General features: G+C 37.5%; 1 protein-coding gene across 2 annotated transcripts in view; it reads right to left on the bottom strand.

Annotated features, from left to right (window-relative positions):
• The window catches only part of DACH1 (dachshund family transcription factor 1), a 425,210-nt gene extending 406,793 nt beyond the window's left edge, over positions 1-18,417 (bottom strand). The window contains exon 1 of one of the 2 annotated variants that reach the window (XM_032315182.1): positions 16,806-18,417. In XM_032315182.1, the coding sequence (XP_032171073.1) occupies positions 16,806-17,647 (842 nt within the window). In that variant the 5' untranslated portion in view covers positions 17,648-18,417. The remainder of the gene's footprint in view (positions 1-16,805) is intronic. The other variant, XM_032315183.1, reaches the window with a different exon arrangement.
• Between the last annotated feature and the right edge of the window lie 3,712 nt (positions 18,418-22,129).

The following is a 22,129-nucleotide window of genomic DNA, read 5'->3' as shown; positions in this document are numbered from 1 at the left end:
AATTGGGTGAGAACATTTAAGGTCTAGTATCTTAGCAACTTTGAAGTAGATAATTGTGCACTTTAAACTTATAGGATGTTATACGTAGATTATATCTCAATAAAAAAAGTAATTGAGAATTCTGAAGAGATAACAACTCTTAAAAAGTACCTTACCATTTCTGAAGTGCTTTCAAATAACTATTACCACATTTCTATTCTCACAACCTTCTTTTGAAATAAACAGAAAATTTATCTTCATTACCCCTACTTTACACTTGACCATATGGAGGTCCCAGCGGACTAATCCAACATCTCTCAGCAAGTAACTGATATCACCAGAAGTTGAAATCAAGTTTCCTGATTGTTCTCATGACTTCAAGTTGTCTATAGATGAGCAAATCTCAAATCTACAACTATTGTGGTCATGAAATACTTCTCTTGGATATTCATGCTTTCTTTTGGAAATAATATGAAAATATTTTTGTGGGGAAACAGTCCTCCCAAGTCATGTTTGTTAATAAAGCCTTCACAGCTGAATTTTCATGTATGTCTCGAGAATTAACCTTTTTTGGCTAACCTAATGAACAAAAGTGAACTAGAGAAGACAAAAATGTATCTGTCAGTTGACTCAACACAGCCACAACTGTTTTACTTGTCACCGCCACGCCACTGAGCTCTGAAAACATTCATTTCAACATTTGACAGCATATTAACAGTCTCGATATTGTGGACTCCTGTTCAGTTTGCTATAGGCAAGAGACCACGCCGTTACACAAGCCAGTAGATCAATTGGTCTTTGGTAGAATCTTAGTTTAAGACTCTTTAAGGCACTGATTTATGCACAATTGATCTGATCAGCCATGCAGTCAATGTGATTTATTACCTAAGATGGCCAAAACCCTTTTTTCTCCTTTTTCATGCAGTAGTAATTCACCTCATTAGAGGTAGAATCATTATAGGAAGCTACTGAGAAATAGGAAGTTGAACCTGCTGGCCTCACTCTTTACTTCCCCTGGTCAATGGATCTACCAAACAGTAACAGCTAAGAGCAAGGCTGCTGTGCACACATACAGAAGACAGTGAGTTCACACCATGACTAGAGGTGGAAGGACAGATTAAAGGGGATTCTAATACTCCTTTCACTCTGAGACATTTGTAGACAGCAAACTTGTTCATTTAGCTTCATGAGAAACTCATTCATTTCATTTCTAGCACACGTTTTTGTTTCTTTATTTAACCACCATAAGACGAATGACTTGTATTACCTTGTAATTATGGTGTTTAACTAAACATAAGACCAACCATGTGCATAACAAGGGTTGGCAACCTATCGTGTACACATGGAGATTCCCGCGTGCACACACGCACACCCACACACACACACAATTAGAGTCTCAGTGTTACACAAGATCAAATTCTGAATAGCCCCAAAAGATTCACCTATGGGTAAAATACACATGTAAATTTATGAAGTTATATTTTCTATAATATATTTTGGAGGAAATGTCTACAGGTTATATATGGTACAAGCATTCCTTTCCTCTCTTTAAAGTGTATCCCCCCAGCCAGGTCCTTTATCTGAGTCTCTACTGACCTCCTTAAAATTGATGAACAAATAGTTAAGGTAGTGCCATTCCATGAATCAATTCTACTTTAGAACAGAATATTGACTTGACACCTCGGTTTCCTTCCATTCATTCTGCTGCTGAGAGCTCAAATCCAGGAATCTTAACTCTAGTAGCCTCAACCATGCATTTGCCTTTGACTTAATAGAGATTCTGCACATCACAGTGATTTCATAGGATAATAGCTGCCCCCTACACCTCTTCTTTTTCTAAAAGAATAAGCATTCTGCCACTTCCCTGCCTGCCCCCCACCCACACTATAGATGCAATAAATGAATGCGCAATACTCTACAGTTGAAGATTTGACAGCCACACATTAGCATGATTATGCAGTACAAAAAATGTTGAGGGGTAGTACATTATTTCACCACATATGTGCTATATAAATTGTGAATAGCTTTGATTAAGAAATCCAGATTTACTTAAGCCCAGTGATGTAATTTCTGTACAAAAGCATACCATGAACTCTACCTTTGATTAACTCTGACAAATGACTCCTTTAGAATATGCTGAATGAATGTACATTTTTTAAGCTGAACACTGTTTCAATAAAACAGGGCTTAAAATAAAACAAAGAACAAAATAATTTGCAAAATATATGAATGTTTTTATAACTCTCCCAGGAGGTAGAGCACCACCTGTCCTTATTACTAAATCAGCAATGCTAAAATGCCAGCACATTTAGCTCTTGAACTAGTTCAAAAGAAATATGGTGTGTGTGTATGTGTGTATTTGTGGTGTGATGTGTGTGTTTGCATATTTGTAATCACATATTAAAAACCAAAAAACCTTTACTGGAGGGATCTTGGGTAAAATTATTGCAGCATAAGAACCATATCACTAAAGGAAAATATAGTCTGGGATCTGGAGTTCTTTTTTCATTGGATCTTTGCTATTACCTACCAGAACTTTTTCTTTCATCTTCCCTATTAGAAGAGATTAGTTGAAAGTGGGTGGCTTCTCTTGATTTGGATTTTTGTTTCAAAACTTTGGCTGGATTAGTATTTGATAATTACCTACTTATTGAGAGAATTAAAATGCCATGTTTATAATACATTTAAAATGTACATTATAAATTAATTACATTTAGGATGCTATAAGACAATTAGTAAAATTCATTTTATTCAGATACAAATCCCATTCTCCAAATAAAACCTTGCTTATGTTATTAATGACTTAACAGAATATTTTCTTTTCCTTTAATTAATTGTATTTTCTTAGCACCAGTTTTATAAATAGAGTAAGACCCTCAAGGGAAAATACTGAGCTGGTACATAGTGGCTTTCTGGTTGTTGAAATCATTCACTCTCTGGACTTGTGAACCACAAAGCACCCACAGCTCAACAAATCCCAGCATAGCACATGCCATGTCATGTCTTACTGCTTTTACACAGTCCTCACATTCTATCCTCCCAATATAGCTAAACAGCTCAGTATTGATGGGGACAACAAGTGACATCATGGTCTACGGGATACAGTTCTGCCATTTAAGCACGTGTTGTTACTATTTAAAGAGTTCAAATTTATTCTAACTTGGGACCACTTGGGATGAATATTTTAGCTGGAGACCCAAAATGTTCTTACAATATTGTCTCCTGTAATTCTTTTCTGAAACGGATATGTAATCTAGTAAAATTCTCTGTGGGTTCTGCATGGGTTTAAACGGTGAGTGACAATCTCTGCCTAGTTAAGGTACACATTTTACACGGTGAGAGTGCCAATGAGTGCATTTCATCAGACACTCCTGGAAGCTGTCTGGCCAATAGGAGTGGTTTGAAAAGGTTCCCTAATCGCTGTTGAAATCACTGATAGTACTGTCTGTCCACACTATGACAGACAAAAGCTGAAATGTATTAAACATAGCAATCCATCATCTTGCAGATGGAAAGCAGGAGCCAGGCCAGTTCAGAGGCAGTGACTACCCGCTGCTTAACAAAAGCCGGAGCCCTGACAGTTCAGTCCCTTCCTAGCCCCACATGGCCACCCCTCCATCTAAGATGAATGAATGTAATCAGTGAGGGAGAAAGCCTGCTGAGGACCTCAAATTCAAACATTGTTATGTTTAAAGAGCTGCTTTTTTTTTTTTTTTGTCATAATCAGAACTGTTGCTTCAACAACTTTCTCCCAATATAAAAAAAGATAGGTATTTCAGTAAACAAATAAATAAATGAGTGGACTGTGGATTCAAGAAAGCTTATCCTGGAAAATACCGCCTTGGTTCGTATACCGCTAAGTTTGGAGAGCAAGTTTTGAAATAAAGTTATGAAACCAACTAAGGAGGAAGTTTTTGAAAAAAAAGTCACTCAATTAAGAGCAAGTTTCTATTGTTGGAAGCAACTTAATAGTGATGTTCTCTTTGAATGGCCAGGAGATTATTATTTTTAAATAAGCACCAAGTAGAAATGAAACGCTATTTGCTAAAGTTCAATTCATTTTGCATACTTGTTTCTAATAGGACATATGAGTCACAAAATAGCCAAAGGGACTGAAAAAAACCTTCAACTGCTAACAGCACATTAACAAAGTATAGAAACGAAAGACACTTTTCTTTGGATTTCAGCCTTGTCATTTCCAATTTTCTGCTCCTTGGACATGCTTGTATTCAAATTCTGGAACATCTATTCAGCATATCAATCCTAATTAGACAATCTGGGTCTGGAAAGGATGAGAGCTGGGTCATTTGCATAATTTAATCATAAATACTCAGTGATACATATTTCCAAATGCATTTGTACAATTATCTTTTCATCCTTGGGGCAATGGTATTAATATGATTAGGCAATATTTCTGGAAAAAACAGACAAGTATGCACTCTTTTTAACTGCAGCTTAGGGCGATATGAAAAATTAATTAATTTCTGAAGAAAATCAATTTCTCTACGTGACCACATTAGACACTGCTAAACCAAGACTCAGAAACGTCTCTCAATCACTACACTTTATCAGGCCCTTCTAAATTCTGATTAGTATGTGAACAATTCAATAGAAAAACTAGTAACATATCAAAAAGCATCTTAAATGTTGAAAGATCTTTCTGTCTACTTTTCATTTCATGGATGCTACCCTGCTTGACTTTAATGCATTGTTATTTAACCAGTCAATGAGAAGCCTGTGCTTTTGGTGTGAACTCATCTTGAGTGATCTTTTATTAATGTACATTAACCAATTTCAAGGACAATAGGATAAGGTTACTTTTAAAATGCTTTCTCAAGAAATGGATTTATATTCATCTAAAATAATCTTAATTCATACAAGACTGTTTATTATGAAAACAACTAGATAAACTAAGTTGTCCCAAAGAGTACTATTGTTATAAGAAAAACACTGTAACATACTTAGCACAGATATAAGAACCCAGGTGGCTAATCTGATTTTTTAAAAAGAGATTTGGCTTTGTATGCTGATGAGTGCAAAAGAAAGAAATCACATTTGTGAGTTTAAATGCACTATTCTTTTCTTTTCAATCAAATGAAAAAGTAGAAATTACTGCATGCAAATATTCAATATTCATTTAATTTGCATAAAGGTGCTTGAACAAATTTTTGATTCTAACAAGCTCATTTTTCATGCGTTTTGTCTTTCATCCTAATCTAGCATCTGTCATTCCTTTTTGAAGTTATTATCGGCCCAATTCCCTCTTGGACATGGTTGCTGGGTGACCGGTATCTTAGCACCCACTTTGACAGGAACAGATGTGAATCTGATCAAGAGATTTCCCAAGAGTACCTGAAATCACAAACAACTTTTGTGAAAAACAAACAGCATCCCTGTCATGGACCCTTATTTAACCTACTCCCCAAAAGAAAGAGCTAGAAGTTACTCTAGATCAAATATACCATTTTAAATTTTATTTCCTAAACTTGGAACAAAATACATCTGAAAATATTATATTTTCTTACTGTTGAAATTGGGGAATCTGACTTGAATCTCAACAGCTAAAACCCCAGTTTGTTCTGTTTTTGGCTAGATGCTAATAGGTAAATTTCATGATAACTGTTTATATTTTCATGCACAATTTCACTAGAGTTTCTAAAAAAAAAAAAGTAGCAGGATTATTATGTGGATAATTTAGATGACAAAGATATTTAAGAAGATGTAATTTTTTTTAGTGTTGGAAGGCTTCCTATATTCAGTATGATGTAGAATCTTGTACCAATATCAAGGATTACTCCACTCATAAAGAATTATCTAAAATATAAAAGTTCCATCTTTCATGCATATTATAGCAAGATTTTTTAAGGTTAATTGTTTGGTTTTGTTTTACAGTTCACGTGATATACCATCAATCATTATTGGAAATAGAGCAGCAAAGTGCCGCTGGAAGACAGAAAAGGTCATAGAAACTTCATATTATCATCATTACAAAAGTCAGAATAGGTTGCCTCTCCTGAACTAGATTCTTTGTAAGAACAGCATAATGTAGTTGGGTCATGTGACCTACCTCCTTCCCTTCCTTTCATCACAGTAAGGGAAAGTGAAGACCAAGAGCCATGTTAAATCAACATCAAACTAGTTGGGTCAAACTTCCAAATTAAATATTAAATCAAATGTTGATATTTTATAAATATGGCATCAAAGTGATCTTAGGGAACATCCAAATAATTGATTTAATTTTTCAGCTTCATTCATGTGTCAAGACAATGCAGAAAAATGTTAGCTTGTGAAAGCAAGTTTTTTTGCAACATAACAGCCAGTAGAAAAGAAAAAAAACAACGTATAAGTTTAAAACTCTAAATATTTTCTCCTTGATAATCATGACTTAACGATAGTAAGGCAAGTAGTATACCTTTCTATTGGAGATTTCAAGGTTTTTTTCCTTATGCTAAGAACTGATTTGTTTTAAGCATTCTTACTAGGAATTTTTATGTTTGGTTCTTGCAGGAAAATAAGCAATCATCCAAATGGTTTTATCAATGTTAAGTGAAAAAAGAAGTAAAAAGTCCTTAAAATTCTTTTTAATTTGAATTGGGAAAGGAACATCTTAACCTTGGTTCTAAAATCCTATTGTGAATTATTCAATCATCATAATTGTAACAGCAGATATTTAAGTAGGGGTATAAATGTATGTGTGTTGCTTTACCTTTTATGAAGTGTTTTTATGTATATAAGAAAGAGAACAAGTCATTCTATGTGGAGAAGTATGTCTGTAGTCTAAATGATACCATCAGTTATAAGCGAAGAGATATTATAAATCTACCCATTTATATTCATTATCCATTTGTATAAATGTGATATAGCATTTTCATATCATAGAGATTAAGCAAACTATTACACATCTAAATTCCTCTTTATTTTGAACACATGATTAACTTAAGTTTTTCAACTTGGGCCCATCCATATCACTAAAGTACATCCAACTAAAACAGAAATAGCTTTTATGTATCCAATTTATCACTGACCACCTTCATATGTTACCATTAGTGGCAAAAGCAGCTTTCTGGAAACCCCTTCATATAGTCCAACAAAAAAATAAAATATGGAATATAACCTCTTAAAATCTGAGTCTAAGAAAATTAAATATATCGATTGAAAATCCTTATTCTGAAATGTTACCACAGGGAACAAGTCACTAACAAAGTTTCCTCCCCTACTTGGACTGATTCTTTAGTGGAGGGAAATTAATAAAAAATACAAAATAAATGTCCAAATCTATGTTTAAACTACTTATATCTAGAATGTATATTTAAAAGGTAGATATTTTGTTTTAAAAAGTAACATCTTTATCCCTTGTGAAAACTTAAATAGTTGTAAAATTTTGATGGCACTTTGGCTTACCCGCGAAGTATCACTTATGAATGATATTTTTAAAAATTCCTAAGAATATACAGTTACTAAATTTGGTAGCCAAACAGGTGTTAACAGAAAGAAAAATCAAATTTGACCCAGAAGGCTCCAATATTAAGGTTTGAATTGGGATCAGTTCATTCCTTTCCCATGGGGTAACTTGTATAAATGTAATTCTATGGTTTCATAAAAGCAGGTCAAGTTTCTATCCCTGGGGGTCTTTTGGCAATTTGAAGCATGGAAGCACTGTTGCTGGCTACAAGTTCAAATCTGCATGTACTATCACTGGTGTAAAGAAAAAAAATAAATGAACAGCAGACATATATTCATCTTTGATTACAATATGCACAGTCAGAAGGTTTTGGGAGGGTAGGAATAAAGGTGTCAGAGCTCACAAGTCAAAATATTTTGAAACCATTTTACTTACTTATAAATATATATGAATATCTGATAATGCAAAAAGTGGTATGGAATATGTTTTTAGATAACAAAATGCAAAGACGAACTTCTTACCAAACGTCATTTTGCATTTATTACGTGCAAGTTTTTTTTTTTAATTTCACAGGCTTTAGATGAGGCAGAATCTTTTAAGTAGTCACTGTTTTATAACCTCTTTTCTACTTTACAAAAAAAAATAATAATCCATGCATTCTTGCACTTTTACCAATGATGTAATGACTTGACAAATGCCATGGAATGATTGAGAAAGTAATTGATTTCAATTTAACTGGACCTCTACCAGGTGTTTTCAAAGACAATTACGGTCCACTGCAAGAAGTGGCAATACACATCTTCTTATGTGGACCTGTAGATTAACCTATTGACCTCATTCCTAACTCATCTCATTGATGGCAAAGCTTTTAGAAGAGCAATCATGTTTTTAAGTTATGAAATTGTTTTCCTATCCTTTATCCACTGATTTCAGAGAATATGCTTGCTCCAAAGTGCAAGCGGCAATGAAATAAACTAATAATAGAAATGGAGCAATGACATCAAGCACATTAACTGTTATTCCATAATGTACAGACTCTAGTACCTAATAGCTCAGTATCTGTTTCATACAAGTAGGATAATTCTCTGATATAAATATTTTCCATAGAGAATTAAAAGTACATTTTAGTTATCATAAACATAAAGGTATAGGAAAATTAAAGTAGGTTTTTAATCACTGTCCTAATAACCATGTAACATTGTTCATAATTATGTTTTAAAATACTTATGTATAAATTACTTCTTTTATGCTAAAATTATTTTTAAATATATTTTCTGTTGTCATTCAGTAAAGTAGAATCTCTTTTTCAGTGTTATTTTATATTTTAAGAAATTATGGAAAGGAAAATTAAAGTCCATTTTTTGGTAAGGTGGTTGTCCTCTGGCCCTACATCCTACAGGTCTGTGTGTGTGTGTGCGTGCACACGTGTGCGCGTGTGAGCCTGTGTGTGTGTGTGTGTGTGTATGTGTGTGAAAGAGAGAGAGAATACATACACACATATACATATACGTAAAAGCTTTTCTAACAAAGGTATTATAATTATTTAAGAATAAAATCATACACTACAAATGGGCTAGGTTAATATAAAAAAAGATATCCATCACAAAGACAACTAAAATACTGTTAAAATTTTACACTTGTTGCATACAGAAGGACATCTATCTTAGTATAAAATGTGTGACTGGTAATAGGACAATTAAAAGTGTTCTAAATTATTCATTCAAAATCCAAAGGCCCTATTAAACTACAAATTGCCTAACTCAAGAAATAAGTATTATTTCCAAGATATTTTAAGTATAGAACGGGAATTAACACTTTTGAATATAACAGTATATTTCTGCAGAGCTGTGATGTGTTCAAAGATTTGTTACACCTTCAGTCATTTGCTTTGTTCATACATAATATAAGGCTATGAATAATACAGTTCATTTACTGTTGCTATTAATAAAATTTCAGAATACAATCAGTTTAAGATTTTAACAAAATACTTTGCTTCATATGTGAATATAATAAAGTATTTCTTGATTAACATATTCTAGAGATTTATTTTCATTATCTTTCCTTAAGCAATGGCCAGTATCCCTTAAATTGAATTAGCAAGTATTTACTGCGAATTCTTTTTGTGCATCCATAAAATAATTCTCTTTCAACTAGTACTCTTACTTTCCTGAATGTTTTGCTTGTCCTTGAAGGAAAGTATTATTTTTTTCCTGTTGTGACAGAAGAGCAATCTAATTACTTAGAAACATTTGATACACTGTGACTTTCTAATACTTTGTTTACATCTCCATTCATTTATTCTAAGGAAAGAAAACATTCCTCAATTCTTCAGTGTTACTAACCAGAAATAACCAATATACTTAGTTGCCTATTTCATTATTGCTTTGTGAAAATCATGCCTGAAAAGCATATCCTTTTTTTTTTTTTTTTTTTTTTTGGTCAAACATATACTACCTTCAAAATCCACTGCAGGATTATTATAAGTCTCCTTACATTAAATTGCATTTATGTTCTGCAGATCATAGTAAATAGTTTTGACTTCCTCCTAGAAACATGCCATGCATTCCAGGTATTATATTCATCTCATATAATAATATGTTTTAGATGCTTTAGCTAAGCTGTCTTCTTTTTAAATCACTGCTCTCTAAAACTTTTTTTTTAAAGCAGGTAGCTATTCAGTGTGTTGCTATGCTGCATAGTATTAGACACATCAATACACTTATAAGCACAAAATTATAAGAGCAGTTAAATAATGATATAGTGAGTTTTCCAGTTTAGTAAGTTGTCTTTGACAACTTTCACTCAAGTCACGTACATTTAAATGTGTAAAAGAATCCCAGCTTGATATCCTGGCCAAGCTCCAAGCTAATTTGAATCAGAAAGCAACAGGGCCACACCTTTAACAAAATTCAGTCATTGGCCACTTCAATATGCAATTTAGAAAAATCTACAGATGAATTTGTTTAAATGGGTGAATTAGAATCCTCTTAGCATATAAAGTAAATCCAAGCCAGAATACACAAGAAATTTCAAGTGTACTTCATTCAAGGTCCCTGATTTTGGATCAAGTAGTGATTTAAATTATTCTCTTCATATGATTATATATATATATGTATATATATATACATATATATAAATTTATATTTATATGTATACATGACTACATATATAAATTGACAGTTATCTGCTATTTTAGTCAACTAATTTTAATTCTATCATCACTTTGAAAAATAATAAGATTTCATTGATTGATTGCCTAATTTATACTGAGTGGATAGAAAATCTGTTCATAGTTATTTGTACATTTAAATATAAAGTTAATTATGAGCTATAATACATACACTCTAAAAAAGTCTTAGAAACCTTCGCAAAGTAAGTAGGTACATCAAAATAAAGTGACCCAACAGTTAATCTAATAACAACTAATTACTGGACCAAATATACTTAAAAAAAAGCATGTATCAACAATTAAAAATTACTTTAAACGACAGTCACTGTAGCAAAAAATTACTTTTGACTGGAAACACTTCAGACAAACTGAGAAGAAGAAAAGTAAAGGAATTTGAGCACAATGTGGGCTCACAGAGTCTCTGCCATGCTTGAAACACATAAATGTGAAGATCAGAGTCTTTTATAACACTTATCTGAGCCACATTTGGTGGGCTTTTAACTCAGGGTTTTCTTCATTAAAAAATAAACTACTGAACATAACAAACATAATAGAAAAGAGGTCCCTTAATGCAGTCTCAAAGCCTAAATATATAAATATAAATGTATTTTTAATATATTCTTAGCTAAAATTTTTAAGTTGTAACATTTAAACAATAATACACACACACACACTAACACACACACATATATATGTAAATATATAACTGACCAATCACAATGCAGTAACTCAGTAGTTAAGAGAATGGCACATGGTGATACCTGGTAAGGTCATTCTAGTCTTTTAAAACAATTCAAACATAAAGTGATAAAATTTTACCTTTGTTACATATTTAAATACCCAAATAGTTAATATCAACTTTTTTACATTCCCTTGTCATTTTAAAGGCCTATACTTAAATATGACATTTTGTAAACAATCTGAAAATGAAATTCTTAAAAGATAAAATTCAGCCCAGCTCTAACTTTTTTAAGAACCAAGTAACAAAACCCTTAAAATCAAAATTCTTAGTGAAATCTAGAAGACTCACCTGTACCTATTTAGAAGGCTTACTTCAAACTAATTTCTTCAACAATTCAAAGGGAAACAGTTTACAACCTGTGAGAGTTGCATTTCTTATTGTATTTTGCAATACATGGGTTCTGTGTTGCTAATACAATGCAATTTAAATGATTATTTTACCTGATTAACAAAGGCAATTGTATGAAACAATTCAGTAAAATAACTTGGAAAGATAAAATAATACTAATTGATAGTCAAAGCACAAATTGTTCCTAAAATAACAACTACTTCGTTGCACATTAAGCTAATTTACAAATGCTACTTACATTTCAAAAACAAAACATCAAATGAGAAACAATAAAGCATATTATGTTTTCGTATGCTGGTGAATCACACATGGTAAATCACCAAAGAGTAGAGTGATTTATGCTCAAATCCAGCCAAGACTTTAATCAATATTGGGTGTCACATCTCAGGAGGTTGGGGGAGGTACTGAGGCAGAAGGAGAGTGGCTAATATTGGTCTCAGTAATTTATATGCAACTTCCGTGAAATGTAGATTAAACAAAAAATAAAAGCAGATTTGGACTAACAAGACGAAGATTTACAAATTCTGTATTAAATGGGATACAAAAAATTTATGTAAGGAAGGGAACTCTGAAACAAAATAGTCTGTTTATTTTACATAATCTTTGTAGCTTCACAAAATAAAATATCCTATGTGCAAATCAAAATAAGTATCTCAGAACATTAACTAGACATATTTGCAGTTCAGAAAGTAAACCGTCCTCATAACTGGGCACTCTTTACAATAATGACTGTATGTATTATTGGAGACTAACTCCAAGAAAACAACAGGTTTGAAAAATACTCAAATAATTCAAGAATTTGCATGAATGCAGAATAATTTGATAGACCAAAGTAAATCTTAGGTGAGAATAGCCTTAGATGTTATTTATGTATTAGTTATTAAACTGTAATAGACAAACCTTTTAAAAATATTCAGAAATAAGTGGTGGAACCAAACTTAAACTTTCATACTTTTAGGCCTTACTCTTCTAATTATGTCATAGTCTTTAGGAAATGTTATAAAATGAAACATTTGACTTTATAGGAGCCATTAATCGGCTGTAATACAAAAACTTCAAAAGCATAGTCTCTCTTCATTTGAAGTAATTTTTAATTTATCTGTGCCAAGCATTGTAATTATCTGTTAGAAGTGAATCTGTATGTGTGTTGAAACTTTCTATTACCAATGCAGAAATGCAGAAGTCCGTGCCATTGAAAAACATGTAACGGGGGAAATGTTCAGTAACTATAGACTGGTTCAGTTTGCCATCTTTATTAAAAGTCCTGACAAAAAACAGAACCAAGAATTGGAAAATATTTTATACTTCTTGTATTAAAATTGCCTCCATATATCACTCCTAGAAAAGAAAAAAGACTTGAAAAGTCTTTCAATTTGCTGTCCATGGATGGTATTGACTTTTAAGACAAAAGAATACTGTTTGCAAATATATCTATATGCATATAAAATGTCTGATGAAATTAACTGGAATCTATTTAAGTTAAAAACTGCACAAATCCAGGGCTACATAAGACCCAAATCTGGTCTGAAAGATCCTGAGACAAAAATCACCTTCTGGCAATATTCAAAAAATAAAAATTTTAGATGACAAAATACAGCAGAGTCACTTTTTATTACCTGAATTCACAGAAAATTGAATCCTAATCCCAAATCTACAAACAAGCTACTGACTCATACAAACACAGACTTGACCATGTACATAATTACTTTTCTTTTTTTGTTGTTGTTTACTGGTTACCAGTTAATTAAGTGACCTCTGTTGCACCAGCCAAGATCATGCAACTAATGTTTAGTTTAAAAATAATAATTGAAGGAAACTGATCAGAATCAGACTTTGTCCTTTGACAACTTTTATAAACATATTTCCTGACATTTTCTCTCATTTTTCAGACTCTTACTTTTAGCTTTACTATCAAGCAGGTGATAGTCTCTGTTTCATCTCCTTGTGGAAGTGACAGATGGCTTCAACATTTATTCTAGTTTTTATAGATAGCATACTGATGCAATAGCCTCAAGCAAATTAAATTCACTCTAAGGTTTGTCACCAACTTACTGAGCCACTTTGAGCAAGTTATGAACCTTTTTTTCCCTTAACATCATTTTGGTTTCTCAGATTCTCTGGTATCTAAATGCTATTACGAGACAGAATTAGATATATGTTCTGTGAAAAGATGAGAGTGCTAATATTTGATGTTTCTTGCACACTATGTATATAGCATTTTATATAGTTTGCCTTTCTGCTCAGTTGTCTTATCTTCTGCATAAATTATTCCTTCAGATAGTCTCTTTAATAGCCAGAGGAGAAAGAAACCAGAATGAAAGGAATCAATATACCTAGGTGAATGAAAAAGGGATCTTAACAGCAAAGGCGTAAACTGGACTTGAATGGAAAAAGGAATTCTAGTTTTGTAAATTCAAGATAAAAGATATTGTAGGTATGGCTTTCAAAGTTAAGAAATAAGACAGTAACACTTGTAATTATCATTAAAATAATAATATACTACAATGTACACAGTATGTTTTGGTGAGATAGAGTTCAATGATAAGTTTTCTATTTTTTAGTCAGTGGCAGAGTTAGGAAAACCTAGGTAGAGATCTCCAGTTACACATTTTCTAAGGTTAATGACTGCAGTATTTGCATGTATATAGGTTTGAGTAAGCCTTGTAGTTGATAAAAGACCAAAATGCAAGATGAAATCAACAAACGTACATTTAACTTAAAAATAACCTGAAACTGAGTTTCAGAATAACACAATAAATTGTAAAGTATTATGATCAGGTGATGGAAATATAATTAAAGTAGTGATGAAATATTTTTGAAAGGATAAAACAGTTCCATTGGACTTATCTTTCTGTGAAAGTTTAAACTCCAGAGCTACTGCTAACTGCAGGGGAAAAGAAACTAATTAAAACATTTTTGTTAATAACTTTTAGGAATATTCTCCAACCATATAGTGAGGACTTCAGTTCCAAACTCTAAGCAAAAATTTCAGGAAAAAAAAATTAAGGGAATAATTGTAAAAGATGTAACACTACCTGCTTTACGTTGATTATAGCGTTGCTGTCATTGAAGGAAGTTTTCTCTAACAATTTTTTTTGTGTTATGTGAAATGATCATTAATTATCAAGTACAGTATGTACTGTAAGAAACACACAAAGAGATTTCAAGAGCAAAGTGGTCTGATTACTAAAGAGAAAAACAGTAGCTCTTCCCCAATTTACTGGATAGGTAGACAATTTTATAACAATCCTATCTGAACTGGCTTCAAATTTCTAGTAGCATTCTTTGTAACAACTCTGTAACAATTTTCTACCCTGATCCCAGTAGTTTTAACAATAGATTGTTGGCAAATATTTTATCGTCTGGACGTCCAAGAACTCCAATTATCTCAGTAAATGACGTTTAGTGATCAAGATTACCCCTCAATCTTTACTGCCACCTGTCCATACTCTTGGGCACGTGCGCGCGCCTACACACATGCACGCTCTCAGCATTCACCCAAAAATAATAGAAATGGAGGTTCTAAACCCAGACCCACACCCATGCTCCCATGCAAAAAGTGGCAAACAAGGAAAAGAGTTTCTGGTTGGGTCAGAATAAGTCATTTGCAGGGTTGGAGTTGAAGCCTTTTCCGTCCTACAGCCTTCCCTGGGCACTAATCAGAAGTCTCCCAAGGAAGAAACGGCTAGGGACTTTTCACCCTGCTTCCTTCTGGTCTCTTTCTACCTCTCATTCCTTCCCACCTCAGTTTCCCTAGCACTACCAGTGGACACCCACCCTAAGAGAGTAAAACTCCGTTCCTTCTCGCAGTCTTAAAACTAGTTTGGAAGGTACCGAAGTGTCTGCGCAAATTTTGCGCGCAGTTCCCACGCGCCCGCTTCTAGTATCCAACTTTCCCTACTCTCTCTCTCCCGGCTTCTCAACTTTTCCCTCTGCTTCGAACCGGGTACGAGGCGGAACTGTTAAGGCGGGTGGAAGGATCTTCCACCCCGAGAAACTGACAAGTTACCCCACTCCCGCCCCCTCTCGGTAGATCCTCCCCCCAGTGATCGTTCATTAGCATAAAACCGGTCCAGCCAGACACCGGGTCCCCCCGCCTCCAGGGTTCGCGCGCTTTGCCCGGCTGTGGTAGCCACGGCAAAGGGCATACAGGTCTGCAGAACATCCCAGTGCAAAGCTTGCACCTGTTCATTGCGTGAGCTAACCTTAAAAAAGGGGGGGGGGGGGAAGGGGGAGAAGAAGAAGAGGGAGGAAAAAAAAAAAAAAAGGAAAAAGAAAACCAGTTTGGAGAACGAGAGTGTGCGCTATAGTCTTCTTTCCTCATCTCTCCAGTTCAGCTTCCAAGAGTCTCAGGGACCCGGTCACCTCCCCCTACAGAAGGAAACCTGCCGGTTCCCTGCATCTGCCCCGGGGCTAACGTACCCCTTTATCTTCTTTGCACAAGCTCACAGGCGGACACACGCACACGTGCGCGCACACACAGACCCCTCCCCTCAGCGGGCTTCCCCTCAGGGTTTTGGGGCTGAGCCTGCTGTGGGTCCCTCGGGATTGCCCCGGGCCTCTCGGCCTCGGAGGTCTTTCCCCTCCCGACCCCGAAGGGGCCCACTCCCGCGGCTTCCTTGCGGGCCCCTCACCCGGGACGCGAACTCCAGCTCCCGAACCCTGCGGTCAGGGTCACGACCTCTCCCCGCCCCCGGGACGCGGCTCGGCGCCGCCGAAGAGCCCCACCGGTGCCCCTGGGCTCGCGGTGGAACCCGGGCTCGAAGGAGCACACACGCGGGCAGCCGCGGTTGAGAGGGGTCTCCAGGCGCCCGCGCGGCCCAGGAAGGGGTCGTGGCTCCTGGAAACGCACCGACCTCCTCCTTCCCTCCCCCTCCGTCCCGAGGCTTTGGGGTTCCCGCGTCCCCCAGCGGCCAAGCCCTTGAGCCCAGGCGAGCAAGGTGCGGACCGGGCGGAAGAGCGAGATCTGGGCAGGGTGAGGTGCCAACTTCTCAGTAGGTCGGGAGCAGCTGGCGAGCCTCGAGGAAAGGGAGGAGAGGGCCGTGCTCTCCAGGGCGCGCGGCTCGCGGGCGCGCGGAGCCAGCGGCAACAGGAAGGGAGCGAGGGAAGGGTGAGGAGGCGGGAGGGAAGGGACCGCGGGCGGCGGGGCTGCCCCCGCTCTTTACCTTGCGTTGGTGCAGTCATTGTAGAGGGTCTCGAAGTCCTTCCTGGAGATGAGTTTGCAGCGGTTCACTCCGGGCTGGATGGCGCCCAGTCCCCTCAGGATGCGAACCTGTTCCACATTGCACACCACCGGCGTGATCTCCAGCCGCTTCAGCTTGGTGTAGACCGTGTGCAAGCCCCCCACCAAGTGCTTCAGGAACAGGTCGAAAGCCTGGGGCAGGCAGATCAGCTCGCAGCCCTCCACCGTGAAGGAAGCCACTTTGGCCCCCCTCAGATCCACCATTTTGCACTCATTATTCTGAGGGGTGTTTTCCACTGGGGACGGGGTCGAGTACACGGGTTTCCCGGGGAGGGGGCCGCAGCTGCTGCTGCTACTGCTGCTGCTGCTGCTGCTGCTGCTGCTGCTACTGCTGCTGCTACTGCTGCTGCTGCTGCTGCTGCCGGTGCTCGCGTTGATGGGGGTGCTGGAGGCGCCGCCGCCGCCAGCGCTAATGCCGCCGCCGCCGCCGCCGCCGCTGCCGCCGCCGCTGCTCGCGGTCGCCAGGCTGGGGTTGCAGTTGCTGCCGCCGCCGCCGCCGCCGCCGCCTCCGTTGCCCGCGCCGCCGCCGCCGGTGGAGGTGACTGTGGCCGCCGCCGCCGCCGCCGCCGCCGCCGCCGCCGAAGCGATGGGCTCCGGCCGGAACAGAGTTGGCCCTGAGGACGCCGGGGGCCCGATGGACGGAGCCGGAGACGAGGTCGCCGAGGAGGTGGAGGTGGTGGTGCCGGAGGAGGAAGCAGACGTGGAGATCGGGGGTTGAGGGGGGACCAGCTGGGTCGGAGGGATCAAAGCCGCCGGCACTGCCATGGTCACATATAAGGGGAAACAGGAGAAGGAGAAGCGAGGGGAAAAGTTGCCACACACCCCGGGGAGGGGAAGGGGGAAAAGGGGGGAGAAGGAGCTAGGGGGCAACAAGAACAACAACTCGAGGGGAGAACGAGAAGGAGAAAGGGAGAGAAAGGGGGATAAAAAGGAGGTGAGGGTAAGAAAGAGCGAGCGCAGGAGGGGCGAGCGCGAGAGGCGCTCTGGAGAGAAACGCACAAAAGTGTCCCGCAAGTCGAAATGCGAGTCCTCTCCGGGGGCTGGGATCGGGGGCTGGTTTGGGGGGGGGCGGGGGCGGGGAGGGTCGGCTGTTGTTGTGTGGGTCCCGCTCTAGCACAAAGTTAAGGATGAAGGTGAAAAGGAGGAGGTTTGAAGGACTTGGGTTCTCCCTGGCAAGTACATTGATCAAAGATTGAGAGGGGAATGACAGAGAGAAAATGAGCTGAAAAGTGCAGGCTGCCGGCTGGACGAGTTGTTGTTGTCACACGGTGCAGAGGGGAGGAGCTCCGGAAACTTGAAATACCCTTTGAAGCCGCAAAAACCTCACTCACTAGTATTAACCCAAATTATCCAACCAGGAACTCGGAGCAGACACTCCGAGAGCGCGAGACACAGACGGAAAGCGAGTGAGGGAGCAAAGGAGGAGGGGAGGGGGGGATAAGGAAGAAACTATGCGAGGGACGGAGAGGAAAAGCCGGGGACACAGAAGTGGCGATCGGAAAAGCAGAGGGAGATGATCTACTTCTCTTCTTCTACTACCGTTAGGTTGCATGTCTAATATTCCCTTTCGTCCGCGACGACTCGTAATTTTTTTTTCCAAAACCTTCTAAGCAATCGCCTGCCAACTTAAAGAGGAGTCAGAGCGCTCTGAGCTCTCCTTCAAGGATTTAGGATACATCTCCGCTCATTTTTGCAATAAGATACAAATGAAAACACATCCCCTCACTTGATGATTATTAAGAAATTATTTTCAGGAAGACTCACATGTAAGCAAAGCCTACGTTTTCTGCATCTGATTGTTTTACTCTATGTATTAGATTATTTGTTAGCGATTTGTTAGCTTAAAGATAGTGGAAATTCCAGGACAGCTTTCAAATTGTGGGGGGAAAGTCAGTCTGAAGTCACTTAAGAATAATGGAATCCTCTGTATTCAGTTTCTTATTTCCTGATAGATTGTGGAAAGAAATGCTTGCCACGATGTGGATCGTTCAGAATAACTTCACTTTCACCTCAAAGGCAGGTCAGAAATGCTTATTTTACCTGGAGACTTTAAGGAGATCGGACATCCTGGAAGATTTAGAAAGTGGAAAACAAGAAAACACTGAATTTTTTCTTACTTAAAACTCTGTAATTAATTCACCTGTCTTGCACAGAAAACAACTATCCTCGCATCCTATAAGACCCAAAGCTAATTGCCAGTGTGTTAGTTGAGTAACACATTTTCTTTCATATTTGAGAAGCTCCAGTGTATTTGGGGAAAGTCCTTTTCAGTTTGTCAGTACAAATGTGTTTTGTAAATAATGAAAAGAACAAAACAAGCTCACTAGTTGACTTGTAAAGGCAGAAAGGGTGCTATTTTTAAGCTGTGCTTAAAAATACTAGGCTGAGTTTAGACTGACTCTCTTCCTCTTTGCCTTCTTTCCTTCTCTTTCTTCCCTTTCTAACTTGTTGCATGGAGCTATTTTTTTTTTCAAGGATTCTTGACCAACATATGATTTGAGCATAGGTCAAGTTTGTTCTCTGTTTGTATCTCTAGGAATCTTAAATAATTAGGCTTTAATCCTGCCTGCACATGTTTATTAACATCACAATATAGAAACAATGCTTTAGCATTGGGCATATTTAAAAAGTAAATTATTAGCATCAGGTTCACCGTGTTGGGAAATTTCACAATGAAATTCTGCCATTTTGGTGCTGAAATGATTATCACATTTCTCTTTGTCATTTTAATTCTCTAAACTTTTTGAAGTTTAGTGTCAGAAGTTACTGGAAATATCTACAGAGAAATATGGTACCACTGACTAATTTGTCTAAGTTGATGCTAAACTTTTGGGGGCCCACCAGTTACATCAGGAGGCTTTTCAGAGTAATAAGAATTCAGAAAACTGATTGTTGCCAAAAAGTAGATAAACTTCTACAAAGACAGCTGAAGTTTACACAGTTGTTTGGCCTGGTTAGCCAGTGTATTTTAATACACTAAGAAATAATTTATATTACTTTTTCACTACTCCTATCAGTCCTCCAAAATAGGGATTCGATATATATCACATATACCAAAACACCACGTTAAATGTTTACACATGTTTTAGAAAATATTACCTTTTTTAAAAATGTCAAATTACTATGCTAATGAGAGGAGGAGGAGAAGATATTGAGCCCTGAAATACTAATTTTATTTTGGAATTGCATGCACAACTTTAATAAACTCTGAAATAGTTTGAAATGCTAAACTATAGTTTCCTCATTTTAAATTCCAGATTCAGAAATTGGAAAAAAAAATTGGAATTAAGTGCTGAAAATCTGCCCTTCCCATTCTCGTTTCTCACATTTCCTTAAACCGCCACTCACCCAATACCTGCCATATTCGGAAGCCACAGGCAGGAAGTAATAATAGCTGACCAAGGCATAATCCCACCCAGCTTCGAAGCAAACTCCAAATTTTCTATAGGGAATCCTATGCCTCCCAGCACAGGCTCCGTTCCTGGGTAGGGCTTGGGGCATTACCTCCACCTGAATGGGAGCTCACTCCCTCCACCTCAGGTCTCTCTCATCCCTTTCTGGGAACTACCACTTGCCCCTTTGATCAAACAATAGGATTAGAGAAAGCTTATAATGCAAATTGAAATGAATAAGGAAAAAGACCTCAAATATTTTAAAATTTAAGATTCTTTCTCCCCTTTTTTCTTTTTCTTTCCTTCCCCCCCCCATTTTTTTTCCTTTTTTGAGAAATGTTACCAACGATTAAGGCAAACAGTATTTAACAACAGCAGATAAATCAACTCCACAGAGATTTCAAATTCTCACTCTTTCCACTGCATCTTTAGCTTTCAAAGCTTTTGTCTCGTTTGTTTATTGTTTTACATCTCTGGCTGTTTCAGGTCCTTTTCCTCCATCTCATCTTTTCCAACCTGCACTCAATTTGCATAAGCAAAACTCAAAGTACTGTAACTGATATTAGAAAATTCTCCCTGTGTTTTGTGAAGACGTATTGTGCTGAAATCAATAAGACTGTTTAAAATTCAAAGACCTGCAAATCGTTCTGTTTGTCCTTTGATAGGGCCTGTGCTGATTAAAATGCTACCAAGAAAGCTTAATTGCTGCACTAATTAAGAAGTCTTTAATTTCTTTCCTAGGATGTCGTTTGAAGCTGAGCTTGTACCAGTTCAGGGAAGGTATTTTCTTCCCTCCCTCTGCCCCCTCTTGGCCCCTCCCCTCTCCTCCCCGCTCCTCCCTTGCCCCCGACGACATCCCAATGAATGGGAACTAATAGACAGAGTGGTCTCAGGTCTCACCATCTATTACTTAACAAAAATCGACACAGGATACAGAGTTCAGTGCAGTATGAAATGCAGTTTTCAGAAGAGCTGTGAGGTTGTAGGAGACAGTAGGGAAATGCAGAGTAGCTGTTGCAGCTCAAGTCCCGGTGAATACCTGGATGACAACAGGCACTTTAGCTCGATGATGAGGGCATCCTATTTGGTTAAAAGGGGGCAGTGACAAGGAAATGCTTCTACTGAAACAGGGAAACATAAAAATGTATTTTCCAAACCTCTGGTTTAAAAAAGAAGAATAAATCTGTAGGAAGGAGGATTTATAGTTGGGATTTGGTAAGTATCATTTTATTTTATGAGTATAAAATCATGAATTCTATGGGGATTTATTTTTGACCCTTTTTATAACCCAGGGTGGCATAGCACTGTATTACATCCTTTCCATCCTTTTCTATTGACCTATTTTATTCACTGATTTCTCAAGTAGGGAAACTGACTAAATGATTTCACAAAGCTTTCTCTGTAATCAATAGTCATTTTTTAGGTTTATTCATGCTGCATTATAATTCTGGTAAATGACTGCAAAGCAGAAGATTGTAAGAAAGATACCAATATTGACAAAGCCAAGATAAGTCATGTCTTTAAATCCTCAGAGTTTCAAATAGCAATTGATATAGTTATTTGAAAGAAAAAGATTGAAAAATGCATATTTCATGGAATATAAAAAAAACAACAACAAATGATTGGGTAACTTAAAGACAACACATATCTGCATATGTTTCTTGTATATCTCAAGATTTCCTGAAAGCTTTGAGTATCCTCTTTTTACAGCATCACTAAGTGAAACAGAAACAATTTGGGCATATGCACAAAGGCAACAAGAGAAGGTTCGTTACAATTTTATTCTTTTAAGTTTTTCCCAAGTTCTGTTAGAAGCATGCACAGAAAAAATACAGATATATTCTCCAGATATATA

The sequence above is a fragment of the Mustela erminea genome, chromosome 15, assembly GCF_009829155.1.
Source record: "Mustela erminea isolate mMusErm1 chromosome 15, mMusErm1.Pri, whole genome shotgun sequence".
Taxonomy (NCBI): domain Eukaryota; kingdom Metazoa; phylum Chordata; class Mammalia; order Carnivora; family Mustelidae; genus Mustela; species Mustela erminea.
The sequence above is the reverse complement of the archived record's forward strand: the minus strand, read 5'-3'. Positions and strand labels throughout refer to the sequence as shown.